This window comes from Simochromis diagramma, unplaced genomic scaffold (genome assembly GCF_900408965.1).
Source record: "Simochromis diagramma unplaced genomic scaffold, fSimDia1.1 OVJJ01000123.1, whole genome shotgun sequence".
Taxonomy (NCBI): Eukaryota; Metazoa; Chordata; class Actinopteri; order Cichliformes; family Cichlidae; genus Simochromis; species Simochromis diagramma.
This window is the reverse complement of record NW_024386778.1, coordinates 619,733-647,500: the sequence shown is the minus strand read 5'-3', so window position 1 is coordinate 647,500 and position 27,768 is coordinate 619,733. Positions and strand designations below refer to the sequence as shown.

At 44.9% G+C, this 27,768-nt stretch overlaps 1 protein-coding gene across 3 annotated transcripts in view; it reads right to left on the bottom strand.

The window, feature by feature from the left end:
* The window catches only part of camkk1a (calcium/calmodulin-dependent protein kinase kinase 1, alpha a), a 49,719-nt gene extending 23,570 nt beyond the window's left edge, over window positions 1–26,149 (bottom strand). The window contains exons 1-5 of one of the 3 annotated variants that reach the window (XM_040011062.1): window positions 25,457–26,149; window positions 25,009–25,010; window positions 7,825–8,226; window positions 3,892–3,939; window positions 1,993–2,046 (exon numbers count right to left, since the gene is read on the bottom strand). In XM_040011062.1, coding sequence (XP_039866996.1) covers window positions 1,993–2,046; window positions 3,892–3,939; window positions 7,825–8,112 — 390 coding nt within the window. In that variant the 5' untranslated portion in view covers window positions 8,113–8,226; window positions 25,009–25,010; window positions 25,457–26,149. Of the gene's footprint in view, window positions 1–1,992; window positions 2,047–3,891; window positions 3,940–7,824; window positions 8,227–25,008; window positions 25,011–25,456 lie in introns of those variants that run through there. The other 2 variants (XM_040011053.1, XM_040011070.1) reach the window with 2 other exon arrangements.
* Window positions 26,150–27,768: the final 1,619 nt, after the last annotated feature.

Here is a 27,768-nt window from a genome sequence, read left to right as displayed (position 1 = left end):
ACGCTGCATTTGACCCTGACATGCTGCAGAGTTCAGTCTCATCCTCAGTGAGGACGAGAACACTTCATCATCTGTAACCTGCAGCTGATGTCACCGTGTTGGTCCTGAAACGCCAAAATTAAAGTTGGACCAGATTCAGTATCGACCAATCACATTGTTGTGATGTCATAGTTCTGCGACATGGAAAAAACAAAATACTAAAAAGTGAGGTGGGGGCCAGGGTGAGGGTGAGGGGTGTGGGCGTGGGGGTCAGGGTGAGGTGTGGGGGTCAGGGTGGGCGTGGGGGTCAGGGGGCTAACGTTATGGTTGTGGGGTAAAGGAACAACAATTACGTCATCGTTTGTGGACTTGATGGATTGGTGTACGACACAGTGACATCATATTACGCAGCTTATATTTCTTTCTGTGTCACGGAAACACAAACAACAACAAACTGGAGCTTCCGCTGCCTTTTGTCAAATCAAATATCTGTTAATAATTAGCTCTTCAAATTCACTGCTCCCAACTTCCTGGCAGGAAGTTGCTTCGCTTTGGCGCCCTGACAAACAGCATCGCCACATTCGGATTCCTGCCCATCAGGTGTGGAGCACAGTGATTATACAGAGGACACAGGGTGCTGCAGAAACATACACAAAAAATGCAAATCCTATGATACAGTTTGTTTTCTGCATACATATACTGAACATCAGGTACATGATGCATTTACTTCCCTTTAAACTGACCACGGCTGATCACGAGTGCAAACACTTCGTTGTCCTCAGCGACAGCGCGTCCTGTTGAGATGTGATCTGTCCTCTGTGAAGCGAGTGACGTGTGCATGCTGTACGTGGGCTCAGGCATTCTCCATGAAAAATCCAATCAGTTTAATGTTCTGCCAATTCAGACTGCCAGGAAATATAATCACCCTTCATGTCACCATTACTCATCTCCTCCTCTTTTGATTCCCATCATTGTTATTTCAGATGCGCCTCTCGTGTGAGCCAGTCTGCATCGGCCCACAGCGCAGGAAGCGCTTCCATCAGTTTCAACAATCAGAGTTAAACACGAGAACGCAGTGAATTGCAGACGTGTGCAACAAAAATTTTGACTTTTCCCACACGTATGTAGAAATCCCGCCGGTACACGGGAAGCTTTTAATTTATTCATTTTTATTTATTTTGAAGAATCAGACGGCCAACGTGTGATAATCAGTCAGAGTCTGTTTTTAGTCGTGCTGGACCTGAGTGTGAGGAGTTAACACGAATCTCAGTTACCAATACAGCTCCAGTATCATCACATGCAACTGCAGACCGGCTCCGTCTTCAAAGCAAGCGCTTGTTAGACGTCGAGTTCACAGGTTCACACAGTCAGGGTAGTTTTCAGGAGGCTGGACACAAACTGCAGCTCTCCACACTGGACATTGTTTAAAACTGCATTTCATTACCGTCTCAAGAGCCACGTTTGAGCACTGCCTTGTTTGAATATTTTCCTTGTTGTATAGAGCTCGCCTGTGTCCTTGGATAAACATCCTGTTCACTACCATTCAGCACCAGGACAAACTCCTGACTTGTGTTTAGCAGTGAGCTGCTGCTGCCTCTGGTTCAAAAGTACATCTTAAACCGTCGACATTGATCCTGCTGCACAGGGCAGCTTAGTTATGTTAAGGTAACAGCTTACACTTGGAGGGACACCTGGCAGGAACGGCCCAAAACAACCTTGTGTTTGTGTGCTGGCTCGATGCAGACTCTGCTGGTGAGCTGGCCACAGAGCAGAGCTGCTTTGAAGGGAGATAAAAGGGCCTGAGATGCACTTTAAATGGCAGCAGACACCACTCTCACTCCCAAGTTTCTTCCACAGCAACTGATGCAATTTAAGGGATGAAATTCACAACAAGGAGAACAAAAATAAAAGAATCGATAGCACCGGTCCTCGGTGGAGGCAGCAGACTGAGAGAGGCTTGATGAAAGCTTAAAGGATGCTGACGGTAAAACAAGTTCCCACCAAATAACTTACATAATGTTTGTCATCATCTTCATTGTAGGCAAGTTTTACCACACCATAGGAGCCCTGCAATACAAAAACAGAACAACACATTTACAGGCAGACCAGCCGAGCATTGCAAACATGAAATCTCTACTTTGAGTTTGTAGTTTCAGCTTTGCACCGAAACAAGAGCAGCTCGTGAGCAGGACTGCTCAGAGAATCTGTTCAGATTCCTAAAGCATCGCTCGGAGCAGACGGCAACGCCACACTGACAGAATGTTTTCGAGGCAGCACCGTTTCCATTGAAAGACAACATTTTTATTCTCTGGCAGCACAGAATGGGTCCTCCCACACACACGCTTCCCGAGGATGTGTGTTTACTGCCAGCGCTCTGCACCGAGGAACCGACCGAATGTTCAAAGAGGTTCAGTAATCATATATAGACTCTGATGCCCGGACAGCTTAAAGGCGCCACTTACTCACTTATTTGTTCTCAAAAGTTAACAGTCAGGACTTTGATGCAATCCACTGTAATACGCACCGCTGCAGCCGCAACTGACATTTTTGTCATTTAATATGCACAATTTTACTGCTCGCTGCATTTTACAGTGCAACTGTGAGTGAAGCTTCCTGCTTGTATACTTGGATGTGTGGCCTGCAGCTGAGTCGCATATAAAGCACGCAAAGAGAAAAGTACGTTTTGATCCAAAGTGAATATACAGCAAATATCAGTCTGACAGTATTTGTTTCCCTCTCTAACCTGTTTGAGACGGTTAGCCTCGCCGGCTACAATGCGCACTTCACACAACTGGATTTGGTTTTTCAGTTGTACCTCTGCTCTGTTCCCAACATGACAAGTTCCTCCAAATCCAAATCACAACAGTGTTTCTCTTTAATCGCGACTTTGTGCAACCTGAAAATATCGACGCTCTTATGTTGCATTTACATGCATTTCTGCTTCAAAACACAAACACCTGAAAGCACTTTGATTTTTGTTGTGTGCTTTTGTCACATCAGGGTTTATTATCAGGGTATCAACAACCCATAAGTCTGACATCACTTTAATCTGAGCTTAAATTCATTTTAGGGGTCATTATAGGTCCTTCTAGGCAGTCGCCTTAGCAACGTGTCTATAAAGCAGATGTCTGGTTTTAGGAATAATTGAATGAAATTCTGGGATGTGTAGTAATCAGGATACTTTAACCACCCAGTCTCTCCTTTACAGCCTCTTTGTTTTTGCTTGGACAGTCCTATTATGCTAACATGCTAAAGCCACTGTGGATCTGCTAGCAAGCCAATGTTAGCGGTTATCGACAAATACTGCAGCGCTTCAGTACAACAGTGCTAGTCTGTGACTTCTCCATGAATCTGTGGTCCAGTGTTGGCTTCAGGCATTTGCTCACCCTAAAGCTCCATCCTCCTCCTGCTTTAAGGCTCTCGTCTAATAAATGAGTAAAGGCTTTAATGACTTTATCCCATAAGCAGCTGGGTCATTTCTATATTCTGACTGAATGTCTTTATGCAAACAGAGTCGTCCCTGTTGGCTATTAGAAAAAATGGGCTGTTTGCAGCACTTTGGCTTCACAAATTTAAATGTTTTTCTTTATTTCTAAAAAGCTGTAAAAGACGACACAGCCGAAATGTACAAATATGGAGGATAAAAAAAAATGTAATGGCCCTCCTGGGCTGTGATGCACCAGCTGAAACTGGGTTGTGCAGGCCTTTGGTTGGTGATGCAACATCCAACAACACCCAACCACAAATAAACCCACACGTGGTAATTTGATGGGTCAAATTTAGGAATGTACAGAACAAAATGAAAATGGCCCACACTCTGCGCTGTCCATTTCCTCACATGCAGCCCGACCTCTCCTCAGTTAGTGCTGCTTTGTAAACTGAATGGAGGCCAAGGGCACGGATGGTACTCACCTTTCCAATCTCACTCTTCAGCTTATACTGGTTCAACTGGATACAGTCCTGAGAAGCAAGCAAAGCAGACAAACATGAAAAATCAATAAGGAATCATTTCAGCATCTAAAAGCAAAAGAAGAAACAAAATGTTCTTCCTGCTCGTGTGCTCACACGTGCACTGAAAGTTATTTATTCCTGACCGTAGGTGACGATGCAGTCTGTAGTGTGTTTACCGTCTGCAGATCCATTAGTGCTACTGCTTAAACGGCTGATTTGCAGTTCCATAGCAACCACTGCTACAGCAGAGTTAGCCAGGGGCACGGCACAGGAGGGGAGGGGGCAAGGTGAGGGTTGGGGGTGTGGGGACAAAGGCTGTGGAGTCAGTAATCAAAAGGTGATCACTGCTCTGTGTGCGCGTGTGTGTGTGTGTGCGTGCATGCGTATGTGCGTGTGTGTGTGCGAGAAAGCAGTCGTTTTATTTCATTACAGCTGGGGGGGGCGGCGGCTTGTGAGCGAGCCCAGTCGCCCGAGGCGTGTTTACAGAATGAGAGGTGGCAGCAGAACACGGATGTTAGCGTGCAGGACGAAAGCACCAGCTCACGCTGCAGGACGGGACAGGCACCGTATGTTAGAAAACGTTATAATGTGGGTTACATATCACTGCTGGTTATGTTAGCGTCGGCACGGCAGGAGATGTGAGGCTGATGCTCTGCCGGGGTGAAGCACTGTGGACTATTATGAAGGGGACAGAAGACTGAGGCTTGGGTACAACTCAGAAAAGGAGTGCTGTGATTGGCTGAAGAGAGATAAAAAGACAAAATGAAAATAGGGCAGTCAAGGATCAGAGGGAAAATGAAGAGATTCCAAAGAAAAGAGCAGCAGGAGGGATTGTTTTGGATTCCCAGCTCGCTGGCACATGCTCAGTGGATGCAGCGCTGCAGTTAATACTCTGTCAGGGCTGATGGAGAAACAGGGTCATGCAGAAAGCCTTAAATACATCTGCCACTCATGCACATATCAAGCTGAAATGCTCCACTGCCCCACGCTAAATCTTTAGAGGGGGGCTGTCACCGTACACTCACACGGCTGCCCCAGCTGTCATCGGTTTCCCTGCAGACCTCAGCCTGTCCTTCGTCATCTGCATTCATTGCTAAACAGCTGATCAATATCAGTGCATAACAAATACACACTCGAAATCAATGACCAGGCATTAAAAGTCAGCAGCCCGAGGACGTAATATTAAAACCAAAAGGAGAATTTGTCAAACAGCATTTGAAGCCTGAAGGTGCAAAAATCTATTTTACAATCTGTTTGGACAAAACTGCAGATGAGGTGAAGCGAGACGAATTTAGAATAAGAGGGTTTATTCTGCGTTGGTTCTTTACTCCAAGCTCCCCCCGCTGCTGCATTAACATCATTAACGTACATGTAGTCATACAAGAAAGCAGCTTTTATGGTAATCTGGTGTAAAAGCCTGCAAAATGTATCACGCTGCGCAGACAAACACAAGCAGATACTTAGCAGCAAAGGACTGCCAAACTCCATCCCGAGAGTCACGTACAGTTTCCACTCACGAATCCAGCACGCAGTATTCCTGCTTGGAAACATTTTACTGGGGGGCATTTAGGTTAGCATGCACTGTTGCCGGGTCCATCCATCTCATTGCATCAACTCTTCCAGCAGACTGGGTCGGTGCATTAGTTTCCTCCTTTTACTGCAGTCAGTGTAATTGCTTCTCTAGGCCCATAGACACTCATGTCAAGTACAATTACACCGTCTCACAGTAATGCCTGTTTTTGTCCTTACTGTTGATAGTGTTCTTCAGATCCTCCAAACTTTAAAACACAAATCATTCTCTTAAAAGTTCCCACGGTGCACGGGGAACACATTATGAACAGACTGCATGTACAACAGGGAGAAAAGACAGCAGGAGGAAGGTGAAACAACCTGGTGACAACGTTTCATCATCTGACTTAATGCAGGACTTCCTAATTTACCAACAGACGTCTTTTTTTGAAATGGAAATAACAGGATGTAGATTTTAGACAACCTCTTTCATTTGGCTCATTCTGATAAGCCTACAAAGGTGTTTGCTGTGTCTTCCTGTCTGCTTTTACCAGTCGTAGCAAACCTCTCTCCCACCCTCGTTCTGCACATCCAGCGCGAACGCTGAAATACGAGCAGCACGAGCCCTTTTTCATGGTTCAGTGCAGGAGCTGCAACTCCATTTGCAGATAGGAATGGACGCAATGACAGGTCTGCGAGGCTGTGGCAGCAATGTGATGAATTCAGAGGGGTTTCCTGTACTGGCAGCTGTCATAAATATTTTATGTTCAATCTGAATTGGAAAAAGCAGAGAGGAGACTCGAGAGTCACCCAGAGCCACACGGCACTGGCAGCGGGTCTAACAGACTATAAAGGCCCCGAAATCACAACAGGTGACAAATAATGAGAGTCAACACTGTGAGACACAAAAGCATCACTGCTGTCAGAGACTCAGGTTTAAGCTGCTTTCTTTCACATTTCAAGACACACGCACACGCATGCACGCACACAGAGCTAGCTTGATTTTATGCAAAGCTAACTAGTACAGGCAATTATGTGTGCAGCCATTTCCTCAGGATACGAGACTTTGTTAACTTCAACTAATAAAATACACCAAGCAGCGAAAGCTGTTGTGGCCCCAGAGGCAGCACTTTCCTGACATGTGAGGCTCAATTTATGCTTCAGCAGGAAATTTACATTCTAACCTGGGATGTAACTGCAAATCCCTTTGAAACCACACGACTAACCTTCAGCATTGGTTCAGACTCAGCTCTGCAGAAATGTAGCCACACATCGCGCTGACCCAGCCTGCAGCTGCTGTGATTGGCCAGCTCAGTACCTGTTCAGTAGTTCCTGTATGTGTCCAGTTACAGAAGTGAAGCTGGCACCGCATATGATACACTGGTACACAATGACATGATAATTAACACACACCGCACCAGCATCAAGGATAAATTCCACCGACGAGTGGACGACTGCTACAAAGACGCCCCACAGAAATGTAAATCAGCCATAATTCTGTAAATCAGTCGTTACACACTAGATGCAAAACTGTTTTTGATAGTAACAACATGCACTTTAAACAGATTCATTAGCTTCCATTATTTGTAACAGTTAACCTTTGTGCTCTTCTCCATTCACACTGAATGTACCAGACGTGAAGCAGCAGCCGCCGCGTGCATCACTGCAGGTTTGCTGCTCACTCGCATGTCCCTGAAGCTCCGGGAAGAAGACAACGAAGCAGGTCGTTTGCAACCTGAAGGTTTCTGTAAAACAGCACGACGAGCCTTTACCGTGCCTACACAAATGTGAAACCACAGAGAGTAAAAGTGGGGTCTTTGAGGCCGAGGCTCGACATACAGTGCACACACGGGTCACATGTATAGCTGCTCCCAGGCTGACCCTACGTCTCCTCTGGTGCATTCAGCAACACGACGCAGGCCTGAAAGCACGTCGTGTCCATCTAATCTGATAAAATTGCTTCTTTTTTCCTGCCCCAACACTCCAACACATTATCACAGCACACATGTGGACCAGTCCAGACTACATTTCAGGGACAAAGCTGGAACACTGTCGCACTCACACGCCGCCTGTAATAACAGACGCACCATCCTACAGGATGTGCTGGTGGTGTCTACTTTTGACAACTGCTGTCATGAGCAGGACAAGCTGCCGTCTGTCAGCGTGCACCTCACTCCCTGCTATGATGCCACCTGTCACACCCAAATTCAGAAACCCACCATTCCAAATCAGAAGCTGTAGATGGCAGGAGAAAAGACTGCATGTGGCCAGGAGGTGGTTAGCACCTAGCTTCATGTCTTTAATGAACCTCACACTGGTACTGCTGCGCTGTGAAAGGAAACGTCACAGATTTACATTGAAGCTGAAAGGCGATAACAATCTCACCTGGGAGTCAGATATGGACACCCGTTTACTCTCCACAGTAGGCCTGCGAGGGGAGATGTGCGTCCTCTCCTGCAAAGACAGCTTCCTCCCAGTCAGGTGAGGCCGCGTCGGTAGAGGCCGCTTGGCCTGAGCCACATCCTGCCGGGAGCCACCGTTCTTCGCGCCGCTGGCGACTGAGCCATCCGAGTCTTTTGTTGTCATGGCGGCCATGATGTCTGTGAGACCGCTGGTCTGCGTAGAAGAGTTCGGGTCCAGCCTCTCACAGCCAGCGTCACGGCTCATAGCCATGATGGCTCAAGAAGTGGGAGCTGTGGAGAAGCAGGTGGCAGGGAGAGGAACAGGCCAGTGCCCACCAGCATCAATGTGGCCTGGGCCAGCGTGCAACGCTCAGGGTCTCAGCGGCTGGAAAGACAGAGACGGGAAAAAGACTGAGCTCAGTGAGATGCACTATGCATGCACCTGGTTTGCTTTAAGGATGATTCACTCTCTAATTTATCTCTGCTAAATGAATCTTCAATCTGTTTATTTGCCAATATGCTGCAGAAAGGAGTTAATAAAAATGCATCTCCATAAGCATTTGCAAGGAACTATAAGCATTTGTCACATCACATGTTCATATATTCAGAACAGGAATCCACGTTCTACCTTTGACTTCTACCTGCAGACTGTTGTCTGTTAAACACATTCAGATCTGCACGACAGGTCAACACTAAACGGACTGCTGCCCCTCACACCCACATTCACACGAGCACCTCCAAGTGCTTTCAGTCTAGCACTCACACTCCGATGGATGCGTGCATGAGCGTCTTGGGGGTCGGTGTGTTGCCACAGGGACACTCTGGCCTAGCAGAAGCCCTGCTCTACCTCCTGAGCTGCAGCCAGCCCCGTTTGGTTGGTTCAGCTTGTTGACCTTATCCACAAATTAAGAGCTACAATGAACTGATACCAAATGCAAATTCATTTATGAAACAATATGGAAACTGGCCATAAACAATCCAAAGGCTTTAATTCTAAATGGTTAATGAAGCATTGTTGTTGAGCCTCTTGAATTAACGATGAAAGTCTGCATGCTAGTCCCTTTTTGGCTGCTGAAAACTTTAGAAACAAGCCTTCTCACAGTCTTAGTAAAGGGAGCCGGATTATCAAAGATTTCGGAGGCTGCTGAAGGTTTGCACGAAACACGGCTGCAAACCAAACGCTTAAACGTAATCAGTCAGTTCAAAGAGGAAATGTCATCTCTGCGTGGGCGGGTGGCCTGGTGGTTCGTGAGCCTACAAATTCAAATTAATGTCTTCATTAGAAAACCCAACCCTGTTAGTGAAAAGCCTTATTATGCTTCACACTTTCAGTCAGATGCATGTAGGCGGACCCAGGCAAAAAATGCAAACAAACAAAAAGACAGACAAAAAAAGACTGAATGCTTTGTGTGCATAACCACACATTTTAGTGCAATTTGTTTACTTTGCGTTTCCTCTTTCATCTCTAATCAAAGTCCCACCATTAGCAGCAAACAGAAAATAGCTCCCCAGTACACCCGGCTCAGGTTTTGTTCTGCGCCTAGCCCGGCCATCGAAGCTAAAGGGCACATAGCCGTCAAACACCATCTATGAACAGCAGGAATCAAGAGTGTTTTCATCCTAAATGGACCACCTGGGTGCCGTGAAAAGACACAGTATGAGGAAGTCACATCTGAGGTGTTGAGTAAATGGGCCGTGTAATGCTATTCCTGAAGTGTGTCAGGAAGGTAGAAGCTTCATAGTCAAAAATAACACCGTGTTCCAGTTTGTCCAGGTGTGTCTTACTGGTTCCTGTCATCCCACTGCCAGGTCTCAGTTTCAGCCGCTCAGCACTAACGCATAAATTAGCAGGATGGCAGCATCACTTTGTTGGTTCATCACTTTGGTCCAGACCCTGCGGTCTTTTTTACCACGGGACTGATGCGGCGCTTTTGCATCAAATAGAAGCTATTAGCTACCGAGCTGACAGTGCTAACGTCTATTCAATCCAGCTTTATTTACAAAGCGCCAGGTGCTTTATATTGTAAGGTACCCAACCACCATATGACCCCCTATGAGCAAGCACTTTGGCGACAGTGGGAAGGAAAAACTCCCTTTTAACAGGAAGAACCAGGCTCAGGGAGGGGCGGTGCCATCTGCTGTGATTGGTTGGGGTGAGAGAAGGAAGACAGGATGAAGACATGCTGTGGAAAGACAGTTGTGCACATACAAGACTTGTTTAAATTTCAGAGATGTTACACTAGTTCATTTCCTGTTTGTCAGGGTTTGCGACACGCGTCCTAAAACAGTTTTAGCTACTGCAGCAACCTGAGGGCTTGATGACACGTCAGCACGACGTGACCACACGAACATCATTCACAGGTAATGTGATTTGTTTTTGAATGCCTTATTCCATCTTTATACTCCGGGGATTGGAAAGCATCCTTAACAAACCTGCTAATTCATCACAATTCAGGGAAGGTGAGACGACCGCAGCCGGTCTCCAAAGAAAACAACCCGACCGGAACATTTTGGGAGTCGTGTTTGGGAAAGTAAATTTTCCCTGCAGCACCAGTACAGTACACTGGATCCTAGGGACCCCCTACGTGGTCTCCTCTGTAACAGTCACTATTCATGCAAAAGTATGAATGTCAATGACGTCTATATCGATTTAGCATGTGTCAGGACCACTTTGCACATTAGAATTTACCCTCTTCTATTTGCATATTTCCAATGCTGATTATTCATGCTATGTAAATTGCAAGTACTGGATAAGAAAAAACAACCTTTAAACTGGCAGCAGAGATGGGAGACGCATTGTGTGCCTACTGACTCATTTGAGAAAAACAAAAAGGATCTGTCATATTTTGCTTATTTCTTATCGCAGCTAGTGATTATGTGTCTCTTGAAACGGGTTCTTTCCACTGCAGCAGCATTCAACACGCTGCATGTGTGAGCCTGGCAGAAGTGGGAGGCAGAGGAGAAGCAGTGGTCTGGTTATTCATTTTAGCTGCACTGCGACTTATTTGTTCAGAGGCAGGTAACCACACATTTACGTAATGCAGGACAATATGCTGTTAGGTTTAATATTTCCTCTCACATCTAACCCTTTTACTTTGGTGCAGCCATTCATCTCAACAGATAAATGCTTAAGAGGACAGTTTCTCCTCCTCTTCACAGCACAGCTGTGAGACGCTGTGACCGCCACACTGACAGGTCGAGGTTCCTACATATTATTTAATTTTTTCAATTTCATCTTTCTGAATATTGCAAATTCTTTCTCTCTGGTACAAGAAAATCCGATCTCTCCTGCATGATCAAGCCACAAAGACGGACACAGCTAAAGTTGAACCCCAGGAAGCAAACGAGACATGTCTATATACTGCAGGTATAGAGTTACTGTAAGATGTGGGGAAGAAGAATGACATATCTGGTTCTGCTGCATCAGTTTCTATTGTTTTAATACTGAGAGCAACAATGTAGGAACAACATGCTGAAAATTCTCCTTCAAAGCGTGATGTCACAAAGCGCCGTGGACACTGTCCAGTCCAAATAAAGAAATTCAGGCCGATCTCTTTGGTCATGGCTTCAAAACGTTGTCTTATGTTGCAAAGCGCAAGAGCTTCACAGCTGGCCGCTGTGCTCAAAGACAACCCGGGACCAGATTCTGACCAGAAGTTTTGGATCAGCATCTCCCAACCAATAGGAATGCACCATGAAATGAGGTACTGATTACCGCTAAACCAGCTATTATTGTGAAAACTGTGCAAAGCGTGCAGTTTGTAAATCCTTCAGTAAAGAAAGTCAAACTGCAGCAGCGACTCCGATGACGTCGCAGAGCTCACATCGTGAACAAGCCGAGCATGGAAGCGATGCATGTAGGAGCGTGCATGCAGCACAGCCGATGCAAACCTGTTTGCTAGAGTCAGGTTTCAGTCTGTTGTAATGAAATACTCACGTTAGTGAAATTTCAGCATGTAGGTGATTTCAAGGGTGGGAAAAGATTTAGAAATGGAGCCTTTGGTTTTTGTTTGGCACAGCTGAAGTCTGCTGCAAGCCACAGAGAGGTGGTTGATTTCTGCTACTAAGGGCTGGATGATTGTTTCCAGTGTAACGTTTGTCAAATCTCACTGTGCACGTAAACATGGCAGCTTGTTAAACGGTTACAGGGTCGTTCCATCTCAAATCATTCGTTTTCTTCAGTTTACATAAAAATGTTACGTCCAGCGTTTGGACGTATATAAGGTCAAATACTCTTCTGTCAGCATCCAGAGTTTCCTGTTACGTGTACTATATTTAAATTTCACAATGTCGAACATGTTTTAAAATGAAATTCATCAGAAAAATGAAGAAAAACTACATTGAAATTAGAGTTTCCTAATCATAATAGTTTAATTATAGAAAACGACTTTGTTAATAATTTCATATATACAGCAACATGAAAACAACATGTGTACCATGTTCTGCAGAGATCAATGCTTTCATTCAAAGTTCTGCTGCAGATGCAAATGTTAATGTTTAAAGCTCAAACAGTATCTTTGTCATCAGGTAAACAATTATAGGAAAAACAGACAGAAACCAGAAAGAAGCTTGAGATCCTCTGCAAAGGTTTTAAAGCCTTCTTTCATTTCAGTTTAGACTGAAAGCAGCTTCAGCAGAGCCAGTTACAGCAGGAAGGAGACGGCTGAACAAATGAATCCATTTGGCTTCCATTAGCAAACCACTTTCACCCTTAACCCGCCTTCAATTTGTCTGCTGTGTCATTCGTGTAGACGGCAAACACAGACATCAAGGCCAAAGTCAAAATAAAATCCTGCATTCAAAGAAAGAGAAGACGGCGTGTGGAGCAAACTAAGGCATCCAAAGAGCTGCTCACATGTTGTTTTTCATGTACTGGGTCTGCTATTTCCCCTCTTTACCTCATCTGAGGTCTCTGTGGAGTGCAGGGACACAGCATGGTCCCTGTCCAGCAGGCTGCTTTCTGAAAAACACACTTTTACACATACAGTAGAACTCACAATATACAAGAAGATAGTGAGAACAGGGGCCATGACTCGGGTTTCAAGTCTCGGAGCACTGATCGATCACTCTGTTCTACAGTAAAACCTCGGTTAACACATCAGGATAAAACACAAATGTAACTGGGGGACAATCTTTCAATGTTTTTCGCCTTGTTTGGCATTTGCATCACTCATTAACGGCTTGATTTTACGCGCACCGCTGTGTTTGCTGCGTCCATGCAGTGCTATGGTGAGAAACAAAGAGCACATACAGTAATGATGGAACATAAAGTGTAACTGCAAGCCTGCAACATAACAAGAGGAAGCAAAACTAGATGGAAGCAAAAGTTTTTAACATGACCGGGGACGGCTCGCTGTTGGAGCCTCCAATGGACATTAAAGGGACGGCAGTGTGCTGTTGGAGTTAAGCCAATATAAATATATATATAAGCATCTGTATAGGTTGGTGCACTGAGACTGAGTAACACAGTCTGTAGCAGGCTTGTAGCACAAAGCTCATTTAGCAAGCTTTAGCATGACTAAGCACGACTGTGGCCGTGACTTGTGGGCTGACTAAGATATTATTTATCTTTGGTCAACACAGTTCTTTCTGTTGCAGCGCAGCAAACACTTTCTCTTTGCTGCAGCAGTTTTGTGCTCCTGCTGTGGCCTCGGGACTGGAACTGGCTGTAACCAAACTAACAACAAAGTCGGTTCTCTGATTAGAACAATTGAAACGGGCTTTGGCTTATCTCAGACTGTGAATTACAAGTTGACTCTTTGAACTTTGGTGCCTCCTGCGCTCACAGAGCTGAGAGCAGCGTGCACATCAGACTGCTGCATCTTTGTATATGCTGCTGCCTTGGATCCTGCTACATGCTATTAGCATCTGGGTCCTAATCAAAGTTGAGATCAGTGCTAGGAGGAGCGTCACACTAGACTGAGCTCATCGTCAGCGTTCACACCATTAAAAAGCATTCAAAGCTGATTAAAAGACAAATGTCAGTAATAACTGGGTGTCTAATTAAAGGGCACTGAAATCAAATTAACTTCATTTGTAAAACGAAATCACTAAATGGACAATTTGAGCACATTAGTGTCACAGTTAGCCATCAGTGCCAAGCTGCTGACATAAATATCATGAAGACCACGCCTGTGGCAAGATTTTGTCTTAATTTGTGACCAATTTAGTGTCGAGTCAATTTCAAACAGCAACAATGTTGTGCTCCTCATCCAGGATTGGGAACAGTGAGCGGGAAGAAACTGACTTTATGTGGTTCGGTCGTAAGAAAATCTCTATTAGTACGATTATTTTACTCAGTGAGAATCTTGTTACAAGAAAACACATTTTTACTCCAGGGTTTTAACTGCCACGAGGCCTTATCCCATGTTTAATAGAAGGCCACAATAAGTACAAGTCAATACATTCATCTACTTAACATCAAATGAGTACAACTCATATTACACTAAAGAGGTTCTTCCCTTGCTGCTCTACTATCCATGAGCCTACAGGCTGATCAGGTATTCTCCTGTCACATTTCATCTCCCTCAAATGAAGGACGGGTGGATAACATCAACAGCAACATATCACCCTATCAGAGCACTTCGCTCTCGCTCTGCAGGCCTACTTGTTGTTCCTAGAGTATTTAAAAGTAGAATGGGAGGCAGAGCCTTCAGTTTTCAGGCCCCTCTTCTGTGGAACCAGCTTCCAGTTTGGATTCAGGAGACAGACACTATCTCTACTTTCAAGATTAAGCTTCAAACTTTCCTTTTTGCTAAAGGCTGCTGGGGGATTCCCATGATGCACTGGGCGTTTCTTCTTCACTCACTATGTGTTAACAGACCTCTCTGCACTGAATCATATCTGTTATTAATCTCTGTCTCTCTTCCACAGCATGTCTTTTATCCTGTCTTCCTTCTCTCACCCCAACCAATCACAGCAGATGGCCCCGCCCCTCCCTGAGCCTGGTTCTGCTGGAGGTTTCTTCCTGTTAAAAGGGAGTTTTTCCTTCCCACTGTCGCCAAAGTGCTGCTCATAGGGGGTCATATGATTGTTGGGTTTTTCTCTGTATGTATTGTTGTACCTTACAATATAAAGCACCCTGAGGTCTCTGGCTGGTGAACTGGCTGCTACTGATGAATCTTTGAGCAAGCCTATGGCACAGTGTGGATTTTACATAGTTTCTGTGTTTACACATGCGCGCGCGCGCACACACACACACACACACACACACACACACACACACACACACTTTGTTTTTTGAAAAAGCATTAGGGGATACTTGTGCTCTCTAAACAAAAGGAATTTGGCTTTTTTGGCTTTTCCCATGTTCCACTTTTTGTGCAACTAGAGGCTGGTGGTGACAGTCTAATCATCGGAACTGATCTGCATCGACTGACACTGCAGCAGCTTAAGGGCCTCTGGAAACAGCAAGAGTACTTTGTAATCAGCCAACAACTGTGGGCACATTTAAGGGATATTCTCATCTCTATGACTGATGAATGTATTTGATGTCAAACACGACTTATTCTTGGGGGACAACAGCTAATGATGACAGTTTCCTACACGTCTCAGAGTCAGCAGTACTCTGCAAACCACAGCTCCAAATGCTGCAATGAGCCACCCCACTCCCCCCTGAGAAACTGTGACCTGATGAAAACTTCAATGATTACAGTTTGTAAATAAAAAATAATAAATAAAAGTGTACATTTAGGCATGAATTAAAACCAGTGAAAGCACCAAAGGGCTGTGAGGTTTGTGTGTGGGGGACTGAAATTGTTCAGTATGTAGATGAAAAAACATGAGAAAATGACAAAAAATAAACAAACATCTATAGGATGTAACTTATTACACAAAACAAAGACCTTTGAGACCACGTCCTCCCAAACAAAGACTCACAGGTTCATATTTCTGATATCCAGTTCAGCACAGGAAGTTCAGATGTGTGAACTAAAGTCACAGGCTCGAGCTGCACACAGGTGCTGACACTTGCTGCACACTTTGCAGTGTGTTTGCCCGGCACAGACTAATCCCCGGAACTCTTTAATTCAATCCACAGGATTATCTGGCACCTGTACGAGACACAATTAGCTGGAACCATAAACCTGTTAAACACGTTCTTGTCCACCCATGCGATGGGCAGGAAGCTCCGCCCCTGGGATCCACGGGCGACGATCAATGTGAGTGGACAGAAATACACCGGGGGACAATCCCAAACAAATCCAGGACACCCTCTCCAGGGTTGGTTACCTCAGGCATTATAAGCCCAGGATTACACAGGATATGAAACTCCAAACAGGGAAGTTGGATGAGCCAATTATTTCTCCTGTGCTCACACTCATGAGTCGGCACCCTGCAACAAGCCTGACCTTCCTGGAATCTTGAAAATGTTACCCGACAGGGGTCTCTCTAATAAGGACAGACTGGAATGGGACCACCCCGCCCCCCTGATCTGCAGAGTTGTGTTGTAGAGGACTTTTCAGGTGAGGCCGGCTCCACCCTCTGTCCTCGTGACACTGCTCAGGCTGACCAGTAGCACAACCTACGAGCTGGTGACCTACTTTTAGAAAGCGTTAGCACAGGCTTGAGTCCAGCGGAGACGGCAGGTTAATACAGAAGACAAACCGAGTGTTATCCATCTCTTGCAGACTCTTAAAATTCCCACTTACGGCTCTCAAGAGGATCCTGGTAATCTGTGATGATTTGAACCCGCAGAGGATTAATGTGTTGCTGCAGAATGAGAAGCCATCCATCCTTCCCATTGAGAGTGATACACTAAATCCCCCAAAGAGCCACAATATCCCGGTGATCTCTATCCATTCTCATTGCTGCTGGAACCCTGTGGTCAGGTGGAAGGGACGCTGCTGTGTCAGCTCTGATGCACAGTGGCTGGTGAGGCTGCAGCTTACAGTCAATAACGCATAAGACATGAGCAAGAGATAACCTAAATTCAGAAGTGTATATTGCCACCTCTGCCTGATATGCTTTTACTCCTTCACCTGCTGCTAAAACAGCTTCAGACCATTCAAGTCATGGACTGCTACAGCCTGGAAGGACCCGAACCCAAATCCCCAGTGCCAGGACTATCACAGGAAAACCCTTCCTGACAGCAGGTCGGCTGTTACGGGGACAGCAGTGATCATCTGATCTGTATCACTATGAGATAATCAGCAGTTACAATATACAGCAACGTTATTCACTTTTATCAGTTTATGCACTCTGTAATACAATGTTAGACTGCCCAACAGCAATGTCCAGCAAGACTAGCAGCAGTATGTCTGAAAGTAAGAAAGGTTTCTGTTCACAAGTTTATTTTGTTTTCCCAAAAAAAATTCAGGAAGCTTGTAAATGAATTATGCAACGTGTAAACACGTCTATTAGGTGGATGCAAAGCAAACTCACAAGAATCGTAGTTTCTGGGTTACAAAGCTTTTAATAAAATAAATCATCGAGTTAACCTCGAAGACCACATTTGAATGGATTCTTAACATGAGCCCACTCTGCACCATTGTAACAGGAATCATTCAACATTTTTAAGCTTTCGTGTTTGCAGACAGAATGACACACACACACGCACACACACACACACACACACACACACACACGCACGTGAAAAGAAAACTGTTAGTCCACGTTTAACCAAAATCAGGGAAGGGAGACTCGCATGCACCGACACGCACACTTGGTTGGACAGGCTACCAAAACACAACACAAAAGCTGAAATTAGAAACACAATAAACACAAACAAAAAAATGCTACTTGATTCTCAGCTAATAAAACTTTGCTGGATGTTTTCGTAGACGTACATGATGTCAGTCTGGCCGTGTCTGGCTACGCTGCTAGCAAGGCCAAAAATGTGCATTAAAATGATGACAGTAATCTGATTCACCCACAACTACAGGCTCCTGTTCCCTTAGAGCAAAGCATATATCTAGACGCTGACATTTCCGTTTGGCAGAAAGGTTATTGTGCTTGTGCTGTGAATGGTTGTCAGGTGTGTAAATTTCATATGTGGCAGCCTGTAAGAGGTCTTGTGCAGGCTTGATGTTCTGAGATGAAACAGCGGCGCATTAAGTGAAGACAGTGTTCTCCTTACACGGCACACGGTCGCATCGATACGGTTTCACGCGCACGTGTGTCTTTACGGTCTAATGAGCATGACAGTGTGAACGGGTGGAGATTACAGGCGTCTCAGTGACAACATGATTTAACGTTCATGGCCTCCAACTGTGGATAATGATCTAATAAATGCAATTAGCTGCACATTACACTTGACATGTAACGGAGAGTAACGGTCGTTCCAGCCTGTGACCAGGTTTGGCTTTCTCTGCCAATAAGCTCCTTTGTGAAATGCATTTCAGAGAATTCTGGCTGGGGGGAAAAAGACATTTTTCCAAGCTTATATGGCCTTCACAGGATTATAAGCATCGTAACAAAGGCAATTGTTCAGCTGTTATCTCTTTGGAACAGATTTCTTAATGTGCATTTGATGTGTGAAGAAAAAAAAAAAAAAAAGACGACCCCAGCTGGCCTGAAGATCCTTACAGGAACAAGTGGGTATGTTCTTTGTGTGGGGAAAGGTCACAGGCAGGGGCCTGCGACGGCAGCGCCACGAGCAAGCTGCTGATATCAGACAGGAAGCAAATGTTTAGCCCTCGATGACTTAATCATGGCGCGCCCAGAGAGGGTCTTTACAACATTTTTCAGTCTTTGTGGAACACTGGCAGATAACACACATTATTTAAAAGACAAGAAATGACAAATCAAAGTCACCAAAGACACAGTTGTATGGTATGAACTCGAAACCTAGAAGAACCATCTGCAACGATTTCAACAATGACTCCTTTAAGTGGTAGTTTTGGGCAAACATACCTGAAGTGTTTCAGCTTCATATCTTTATAAACTGAATCTGTCAGCAGGTTACAGCTGCCACTGAAACACACACAGCCACTGTAATTAGGAAACCTCACAGTGGGAAAAAGGAACTTGCAATATACATAAAAACAACATTTTAGAAGACTTTGTCTTTTTTACATTTGCTGATGGCGATCAGTGATGATTCCATCGTGCCAGCCACATCCTTCATCCCACTGATATCAGAGCCAGTTTATTCTCGAGAAATGTAAGAAACCCTATGGGCTGTAAGCCTTTCTCTTCCTTTGTAAGTAACGTTAGCAGCAGCATTGAAGAGTCTGCTATTCTCCACCCTTATGCCAGCTACAAAGAGAAATTTTGATGCAGTAGCCTGGAGAGAGGAGCTGAGGTTGGTCAATTCTCTGCAACTCTCACAAAAATAGGCTTCCCTCTGCCGGTGTCAGCTGGCCCAGGGTTACATGCTGCTCCTCCTCCAGGTTTTCATCAAAAGATTACCAGCTCTTTCATGCAGGTCCATCGTTCCTGCAGAATTATATTTATACAGCAGTACAGCAAAAGCACCAGAGCAGGAAAAAGTAGAGAGCATCATATAGAGAAGTTGAAGAGCAGCGTACTGTCAGAGGAGATCTTAAGCTGCCTTTTGTTAGAACTCGGCTGAAATCACAACTGTGATGGCCACGGGAATCGATTCCTCCACCTGCAATGCCCCCACCTCCACTGCTGTCTGCACAGATAATTTACAGCAGGAAAGGTGTATACTTCTTCTGTAATGTGTTAATTTGTGATTTTGATGTTGTCATGCTGTGAGATACATTACAATATTTTCCACACTATAAGGCGCACTTAAAATCCTTTATTTTTCTCAAAAATCATCAGTGCGCCTTATGTATGAATTCTGGTTGTGCTCACTGACCTCGAACCGGTTTTATGTGCTACACAGCGCTCAAAGATCTGACAAAAATGTTTTAGTACGACTTTGCTAAGCTACGAAGCCGCACCGCCTGATGGGTTGTTGGAACATCACGGCTGTAGTCAGGAGCCTCGCAGAGGAATCTGGGTCCTAAACTCCGTCTGTTTCAGGTCCCAAAGTCAAACGAACACTGCAGCATCACTGAGAGTTAAAAACTGTCTAAATTCTTTCATCTTTAATAAAATCATCAGCGTTGCTGCTTTAGCAGGTGTAACAATGAAGTTTAACATCCAGGCATCCGTGAGAACAGAATTTATTACACTTAACAGAGTTGGAAGTTAGCAGGAAGTTAGCTCGCTAGCTTCCACCTAAGCATGATATAGCATGTTCTGACTGAGAGGTTTCTGAAAGAATTCAAACGTACAGCTCTCTTATCACTTCCAACATAAATGAAGACAGGAAACTAAACAGCAGTGACGTTTGTAGGGTTACTGAAGTTGGACTAGCTGGTATATAATGATGTGCTACGTGATTGCTAGCGACACAGCTATGTCAGCATAAACACAGTGAAGCTGGAGGATGAACGCTAACTTTTTTTCCACTTGATAAAAGTTAACGTGAAGGTTCCCGATGGTTAGAGACAAATGCAATCGCATGGCAGGATGCTGTAAACGGACCAAACTTCAGTCAGGAGAACAACTGAGATAATCCATCCACAATACCAGGTTAGTCATTAATATACTGCAACAACATGGGAATAGAGCAGCTGGAGAGGATTCAGCATTAATGAATCAATGGTACAGAAGTGGAGGAAGCAAGAAGAATGAGTTGAGGAAAGTTTGACTTATCTGACTGTTTTGTTTCGTTTAATGCGCCTTATGGTCCGAAAAATACGGTAACTGTAAACCAAGTACTGTATCTTGGTGGAAGGGAGAATTACAGTATACAATTTATCTCACGGTGGATATGAATGTCTGAACCAAACTTCAGTGCAACCGTCGATTAGCAAACACTCGAATCCTCAGCAAGGCAGGAATAATTAAAGGAATGAATACAGCCCAGTCTTCACCGGTGTGGTGGACGGACTGACTGACATTGCTATCCCACGAGCCACAGTGATAGCATGACCAGAAGCATGTGCAAATTACACTATTACTTAATCTGAAAGATTGAAAATCAGATTACAGTTACTACACATTGGGACCCTGTATCTTAATATACTGTGCTATCGCTAATGATCAGCGACTGCAAAGCAGGCACTTCCATCTATATCGACATGGAACCAATCCATTTATTTAGGAGCTGAAGCATGCCAAACACCCCCTGTTTAGTGCAAAACATACCTGGTCCCAAGTCCACCCATGTATCACTTGAAAGTTGATGTAAACAAAGACAATACCATCTGTTTAAGCCCGTCTCATTACTACTACATGTTTCACATAGCTGCCACATGTAGGTTGGGTGACAGAACCTCCTGCCAGTGTGTGGGCATTCACTTGAAATAACTTGAGATATGCATTAACTATTTTTATCTTTGTACCATTTCACTTTAAACGAGTATCTCCCTGTGTACTGTCAGGCCCTCTTTAAGGAAATGAAGTGAGCTAAAAATATGGAACAGGTGGCGAGTGCTCAGAGCAGGTAAGGCTAAACCCAAAGGTGTTCGCTGTGACCAGTGCTGCAGAGGGAAAGCCGATGTCGGGGTTTGCAGGGGAGTTTTCAGCATAGATCAGCGTCTCCAGAGGGCAGGCACACACTCAACCACACATTTATTTCAGTTAGCTCCCCGGCCCTGGGACCGTGCGAGAGAACGACGTTAGCAGGACATGAATACAGACACAACTTACAGGGATTTAAGAGCTACTTGTGTTATTTTTCTAGGAAACAAATTTATTGCATTGCTGTCATACTGTCAGTCTGACAACAATGTGTCTTTCTAAGAGCACTACTATATCGAACCGTATGGATTTCTGTAAAATCACAATGCGGTTACGAAGCCAAAGCTTCAGGAAAGCCACACAAACATAGTAATCAATACTTTAATTTTGGCCTTCTTAAGATGTGCTGCTGTCTCTCATACACAGACTAATGAGAACGAGCGAGAAGTGCAAGTGGGGCGGAGTACAGGCTAGCACTTGGATGAGGTTAACTGAGAGATCTGAGGACCCCCAGAGTCCTTACTGGTCATGCTTTGAATGATAAAGGCCAATATGCAGATATAGCTGCGTGCCAGGTGCAGAATGAACTAATGAGGATTCACTTTCTACACCTCTCGCCTCTAAAAAGTAAAATAACACAACTTGCTACCTGCACCTAAAGTTTCACAATTATCTTTCTGTTAGGTTGGCTGACATTTAAAATGTCATCTGGAGGATAGAGCAAAGGGGGGGGGGGGGGGGGGGGTGTCTCTTTACCTCACCCACCCTTTTATTCAGTGTTAGCTGTGTTTGGTTCTCTGACTGACTCTGTGCAGACCATCATGATCTGAGCAGCCCAGCTCGGCACACAAGAATGCAGCCCAGGCTGCCTGAAAGTTTGTGCTTGATGTCATCATTCACTGATTTTGAGCACTTATCCTAAATATGGAGATTCCTCATTTTTAATCTAATTAGTTTGTGTGACAAACTGCAAACCCAGCAAGTACCAAGCTGTGGGCTGGAGCTACTCTGTTTTAGCATATAAAGATGCAAATGGAAAGATTTGTTTTTCAATATGATTGAATATTTCAATTTGACCAAACCAAACAATACTGCAGCATGCACAGTTAGGTATAGAGAGTAAAAGTAAAGATGTTTTTCACTGCTAGTTTAGCCTAAACATGGAGTCTGAGAGTATTGACTTACTTTTTGTGGAGGAACTGCAGTTATTAGTGTTTCCATGTTGGCTTCATTGTTCAGACTTGTAAGTTGAATCTTCAATATATGAATTAGCAGGATATAGACCACGCCCTGCGTTGTACCGCGCTGATAAGTGACCAATATCCAGAAAGCGCCATCAACAGGAACAGGAAACAATACATAAAACAGAGCGGGACACAGACTCGTCTTAACCTGCTTTAACTCTGTCATCTCAGCCCTGTTGGAGAGCTCACCTGTTACAGTTACTTCATGCGTCTATTCATCCTACACCGCTAGAGTCGTTCTGACAGAGTGAAACTCTGCAATATTACACCGGGAGCTTCTACAAAGGAGGCAGAATCACTACAGCGAGTACAGCTGCTGCTCGCTCCTCACAGCTGTAACATGAAAGCCTGCGAGACATCAAATAAAGCGCTCTTTGGCGCGGATACAAATAGGCCTGAGCGTCACTCTCCAGACTGGAAAACACACTTGAGATGCACGTAATGAGTTGTCTTATATCTCTGGTGAGGAAGACTACTGTCACTATCTGTGACAGTATTTATACAGCTACATCTCCTGCAAAATGACTCATTATGGCTGATGTCTCCTAAAAGACCCAACAACCCAAGAACAAAGGCTGTGTGTAACTGAACTTCTTCGTGTATTAAATACAGGCTTTATTTGAATATCAAAGCATCAAATCCCAAGAATAATGTCTCACCAGTCCAGGTCAAAGGTCAGGCACAGATTTCCATTTGGATCCAAATCTGTGAATCTTCATGGCTGACACACACAAACATGTAGAGGTGTAGCTCATGTCCACCTGATGATGATCACCGGGCTCTCTTACAGTGAGCAGCGGACACACCACCATGCAAACAAACAGAAAGGCCTTGATTTGATCAAACGATGCTACTTGAAGCTCTACAGACACTTAATGACCACAAATGATCCAAAATGACGAGCTGCAGGGTCAAGTGGTCGTCATCTCCAACCAGCTGCGAGCAGTCACAGAGCGACGCAGAACGATGTTCAGGCCTTTATGTAACTCTCTTTAAGATTTATTTAAAACACTAATGGTAACACACACACACACACACACACACACACACACACACAATACATATTTCTTTCTCCTCCCAGCCTCATGCAAGTAATTTCCCAGAGGGGCTGAAGGAGCTGGGAGCTGTTGACATGTCCTCCTTTTTAGTCACTGAGCTGTGTCTCTGCTATGGTTCCAGTTTAAGCCATCGGCACCTTCAGTGGGGAAAAAAAGAAGCGTGCAAAGAAAACCGAAGCAATCCATGCAAAAGCAAATAATGAAATAAGATCTTGTTTTAATCAAAGTATATCTGCAATATGCTTCTAAAAAAACAACTCTTGGCAATGCATGGCTCATTTTTGGGCACATCACTTGACAAAGACCAAAACGCAGCCATCACCCGTGCACAAGTTTTGTTCAAACTGGAGAACCATTTAAAAAGCCCGTCATGCTGTTTCCAGCTTCCATTCCTGGAATCCAGTGCTAATAGTGCTGCATAGAAAAACAAACACTAAATAAGCCCAAAAGAGGGAAGCTGAGCTGCTCAGGAACCAAACTCGCAATACATCAGCACCGCTGCAACAGAGCCTCCGGCCAGTTCAGCTGAAGTCACTTTAGTTACTGTGCCTGCGGGGATTCAAGTCATCATCGTGTCGACCAAGCCAAACAGAAACTGGTTTTCTCTGCGCCGAGTAAACACCATGCCTGACTAATTGTTTAGGCTGGGGTTAGGAAGGAAGTCAGAGACGACTCTGCAACTATTTGTGTGTCATTCAGCCACTCGCTGATTGTTTTTCCAAGGTGTACCACCGAATGAGTCTGTTCATTTGGAAGCTATCCTTCAAGCGACTTCAAAAATTCAGGCGCGTGCCTCATAAAGCGTGAGAGCAAACAGTCCTTCTCCAGGCAAGCCGAGTGGCTCCCTGCTGTTAGGGATAAGATCTCAGAACAAGCCTTATGAGCTGGTACGACAGTCACACCGAGTGCAGGCAGGTCAAAATGAATGTGTCTAGAAAGCCCAGTCTCTGTGTAGCTCAAAGTTCCTCAGCTCTGGTTGAGTAGATGATTTCCCACCTCATAATTTGTCAATGCAAAGTGTTCTGCGCTCCAGTTGGAAGCTCCTTCAATCACACTCAACAAAACGGGGAGAAGTTTAACTCTGAGCTACAGGTGAGATTGAAATCTTTTAATGATCTTAAAATGAGATCTTCTGCTCATCGAGCACAGAATGAACAGACAGTGGGGTCCTGTCTCATCCACGCTGTGCAGGCAGACGTGCCCTGCTGAGCACCGTTCGTTGCAACTATATCATTAACCGCAGGACAAAGTTCACATTTAGTCAGCTTGTCCTTTCAATGACATTTTCTTAAGCAAATTGAATTCTAACATATGATCCTCGTATTTGAGAGGCTACAAGCAGTGAAATTTAGTCCTTAAATTCCACAAATGATGACTTCAAACTCACACGTGTTCATTTCGAGGATTCATCTTCTGCTGGCTCTCTAATCAATAAATAATTACAGCTTGTGGCTCACAGAGGGAAACCTGTGATCGCATGAGACATACCAGTGTGGAACTGGGCTAAAACTGGGCCCTCCACAGTAACCCTGGAATCTAAGTTTCTGGTTTGCACAGTTAGATTCTTGACAAACGTCGTGTGTCTGGTGCAAGGCCACATCATGTTCCGCCAGGTGCGTGACACAAATAAGCGGCACATCACGCAACGTTGCGTTTCAGTGCAGCTTCCAGCTCGAGGGCGCAAAAGCGCTTAAAAGTCAGTGCAACAAACTGCAGTGACCCACGCGAGCGATCCACTGAACATCATTAAAACACGGTCAGAAAACACGTGCGGGGAGCTCCATCTGCATTGCACAACAACACCAGCGTACCTGTGTTACACCACGGCGACTGCCCTGAAACCCGACGGGAACACACCACGCGAGGATTTAGAGGAAAAAGTTTCACTTACCCACAAGAAAGAAAAAGAGCGCTGGTGCGTGCTCGAGCCCCGGATTCAGAGGGTTGTCCCGCTCGGACGCGCGGTGCCTGCTCGAGTCGCTCTCTTCGCTGCCTTTTGTTCACAGACGGGCACCTCGTCGGGCTTCTGCGTGTGGCTGCTGACCCGAGGTGTGTCCCGTGTTTTGCACCATCGTTTCCGGAAAGCACGGGCGGATCAGCCTACACTCGCCTCGGTTTGTTTACAGTGCAGCCACAGAGTAGTGAAGACACCCCGCGGCAGATCGCGCACACAAACACACACGCAGCCCTGCAGCTGACTGCTGCTGCACCACTGCAATGGGAGCACAGCAGCAGCAAAGGGGCTGACCACAGACACTTTGACACACTCTGACTGCTGTGTAGCACGTCCACAGCACGCCGAGCGCCCCCCTAACTTTTTGTTATTCGACGAGGAATGAAAGCACGGGTCCTAAGATCCGCCCTGTTCCCGCAGCGTGGCCAGTCGGTGCCGACGGCCGTGGAAAACTCCGATACTGGCGCTACTGGTCACTATTCACCTCACACAAAGCAGCCAAACTCCTGGCGTTATAGAACAAAGCGTCATGTGTGTCCCGGATTAGATCACCGGGTTTATAAGCACAGATGTGGATCTGCCATAATCATCCATCCATCTAACACTGTGTCTACAGCAGTGTGATTAGCGCCTCTGCTGGCCATCCTGCTTCGTTTCCCCAGAAACAAAATTCCAGGGAAGGTCTGACTCATTAGTGGAGATAAGAGAAGCACTCGGTGAAACAGTCTAATTGCTGGCCCACACTTACCACCGGATGCTGGTAAAACATCCAGCTCTTCTCATTTCTTTGGCTGAATCTGTGAAATAAATGCCTCCCTATCACTAAGAGCACTTCAGTGAACAGCAGGTGATCAGCTGAGATGCTCTCAGGCTCTGTGTCCGGGTTTTTACCGGATGTTTTCCCCATTTCTTAAGGACGTGGCTTGCAGACACTGTTCATCTGTTAAAGAGGGTTTTTTAAGGTTTGCCACTTCTTCTTTTTTTCCCTCTACTTGTCCAGTTTCCTCAATTAAAAAAAAAGACGCACTGCACACAGTGGTGAACTAGGTCAAGTTTTCAGTTAATATAGGCTGACCAACCGTCCTCTTTCCCCCGGACATGTCCTCTTTTCACGTTCTGTCCGGGGGGATTTTCGAGACAGATAAAAATGTCCAGAGGACCCGTGTGTGACGTCATCCCCAAACTTGCTTTGTGGGCGCGTGCTCTGCGCTCACAGACAGGACGGGCAGCGCACAGGAACGCGCCAAATGATGTTTAAACGACCCCAAAGCGCAAGTCCTTCTTTCACTGCAAAAGAAATTTCCCTCCTAACGACCATAGCTGACATGGCCATCGGGCATACCGGTATAAACGGTATAAACAATGAAAGGTGGTGGATTGGCCAGATGCTGGCCGATGTATAAAAATAACTCAGAAATACTTTTCTTTATTCTCATTTAAAATGTTTCACTTTTGATAAATAATCATCTGAATCTTACAACCAAAGTTTTTATCTGATGTAAAATGTATAGAAATCACACATATACCAACAAGACTGTACATCACTGTCACCACAGCGGGTTAGGGTTATGGCTTTAATACCTGGGGTGCCGGTCTCTAGTCAAAGTGCCCGGAACGATTTTATGTTTCTTTAAGAAAGTTCTTCATGACTGAGCCAAGTTTTCTCTTTTTTGGAAATCAAAATATGGCCACCCTAAGTTAATAGCTGTTAGAAATGATCTTGTTTATGCAAACATACTATTCGTGCCTGTTAACTGTGATGGTTGGCATTATCACTGGTTCATCCACTGAGTCTTACGCCTTTTGTACAATTCTGAAGTCAGTGTTTAGTGGATTAACAAACAACAGTAAGAACAACTGAAGAGCTTCAGCTCAGCATTAAAGAACTTCTGGCTCCATGGAAGCAAAATCTTAAAAAATGAGTTGGCTCAGGACGTTTGAACAGTACTGTACCGCAATAGCATCGAATGGTCTCAAGAAGGTCAGGTGGCCAGTGGAAGAAGAGAGAGATGGTGTGTGATGTAGCACGATGCAGCTACCAGTAGGGAAATATTAGAAAGAAATAGTAAAATGCCATATGTGCATTTTATGTCCCATAAGATACTCCATATAATTGTTATGTAATGTCAAAAATAGTAGGGGTGAAGTATTAGTGCAGTAATAAAATCATTCCTAATATTTTGGTAAAAATTATATGGAGCATGTTATGAGGCATGAAATGTGCATCTGGCATAAGCACTCAGAGCCCA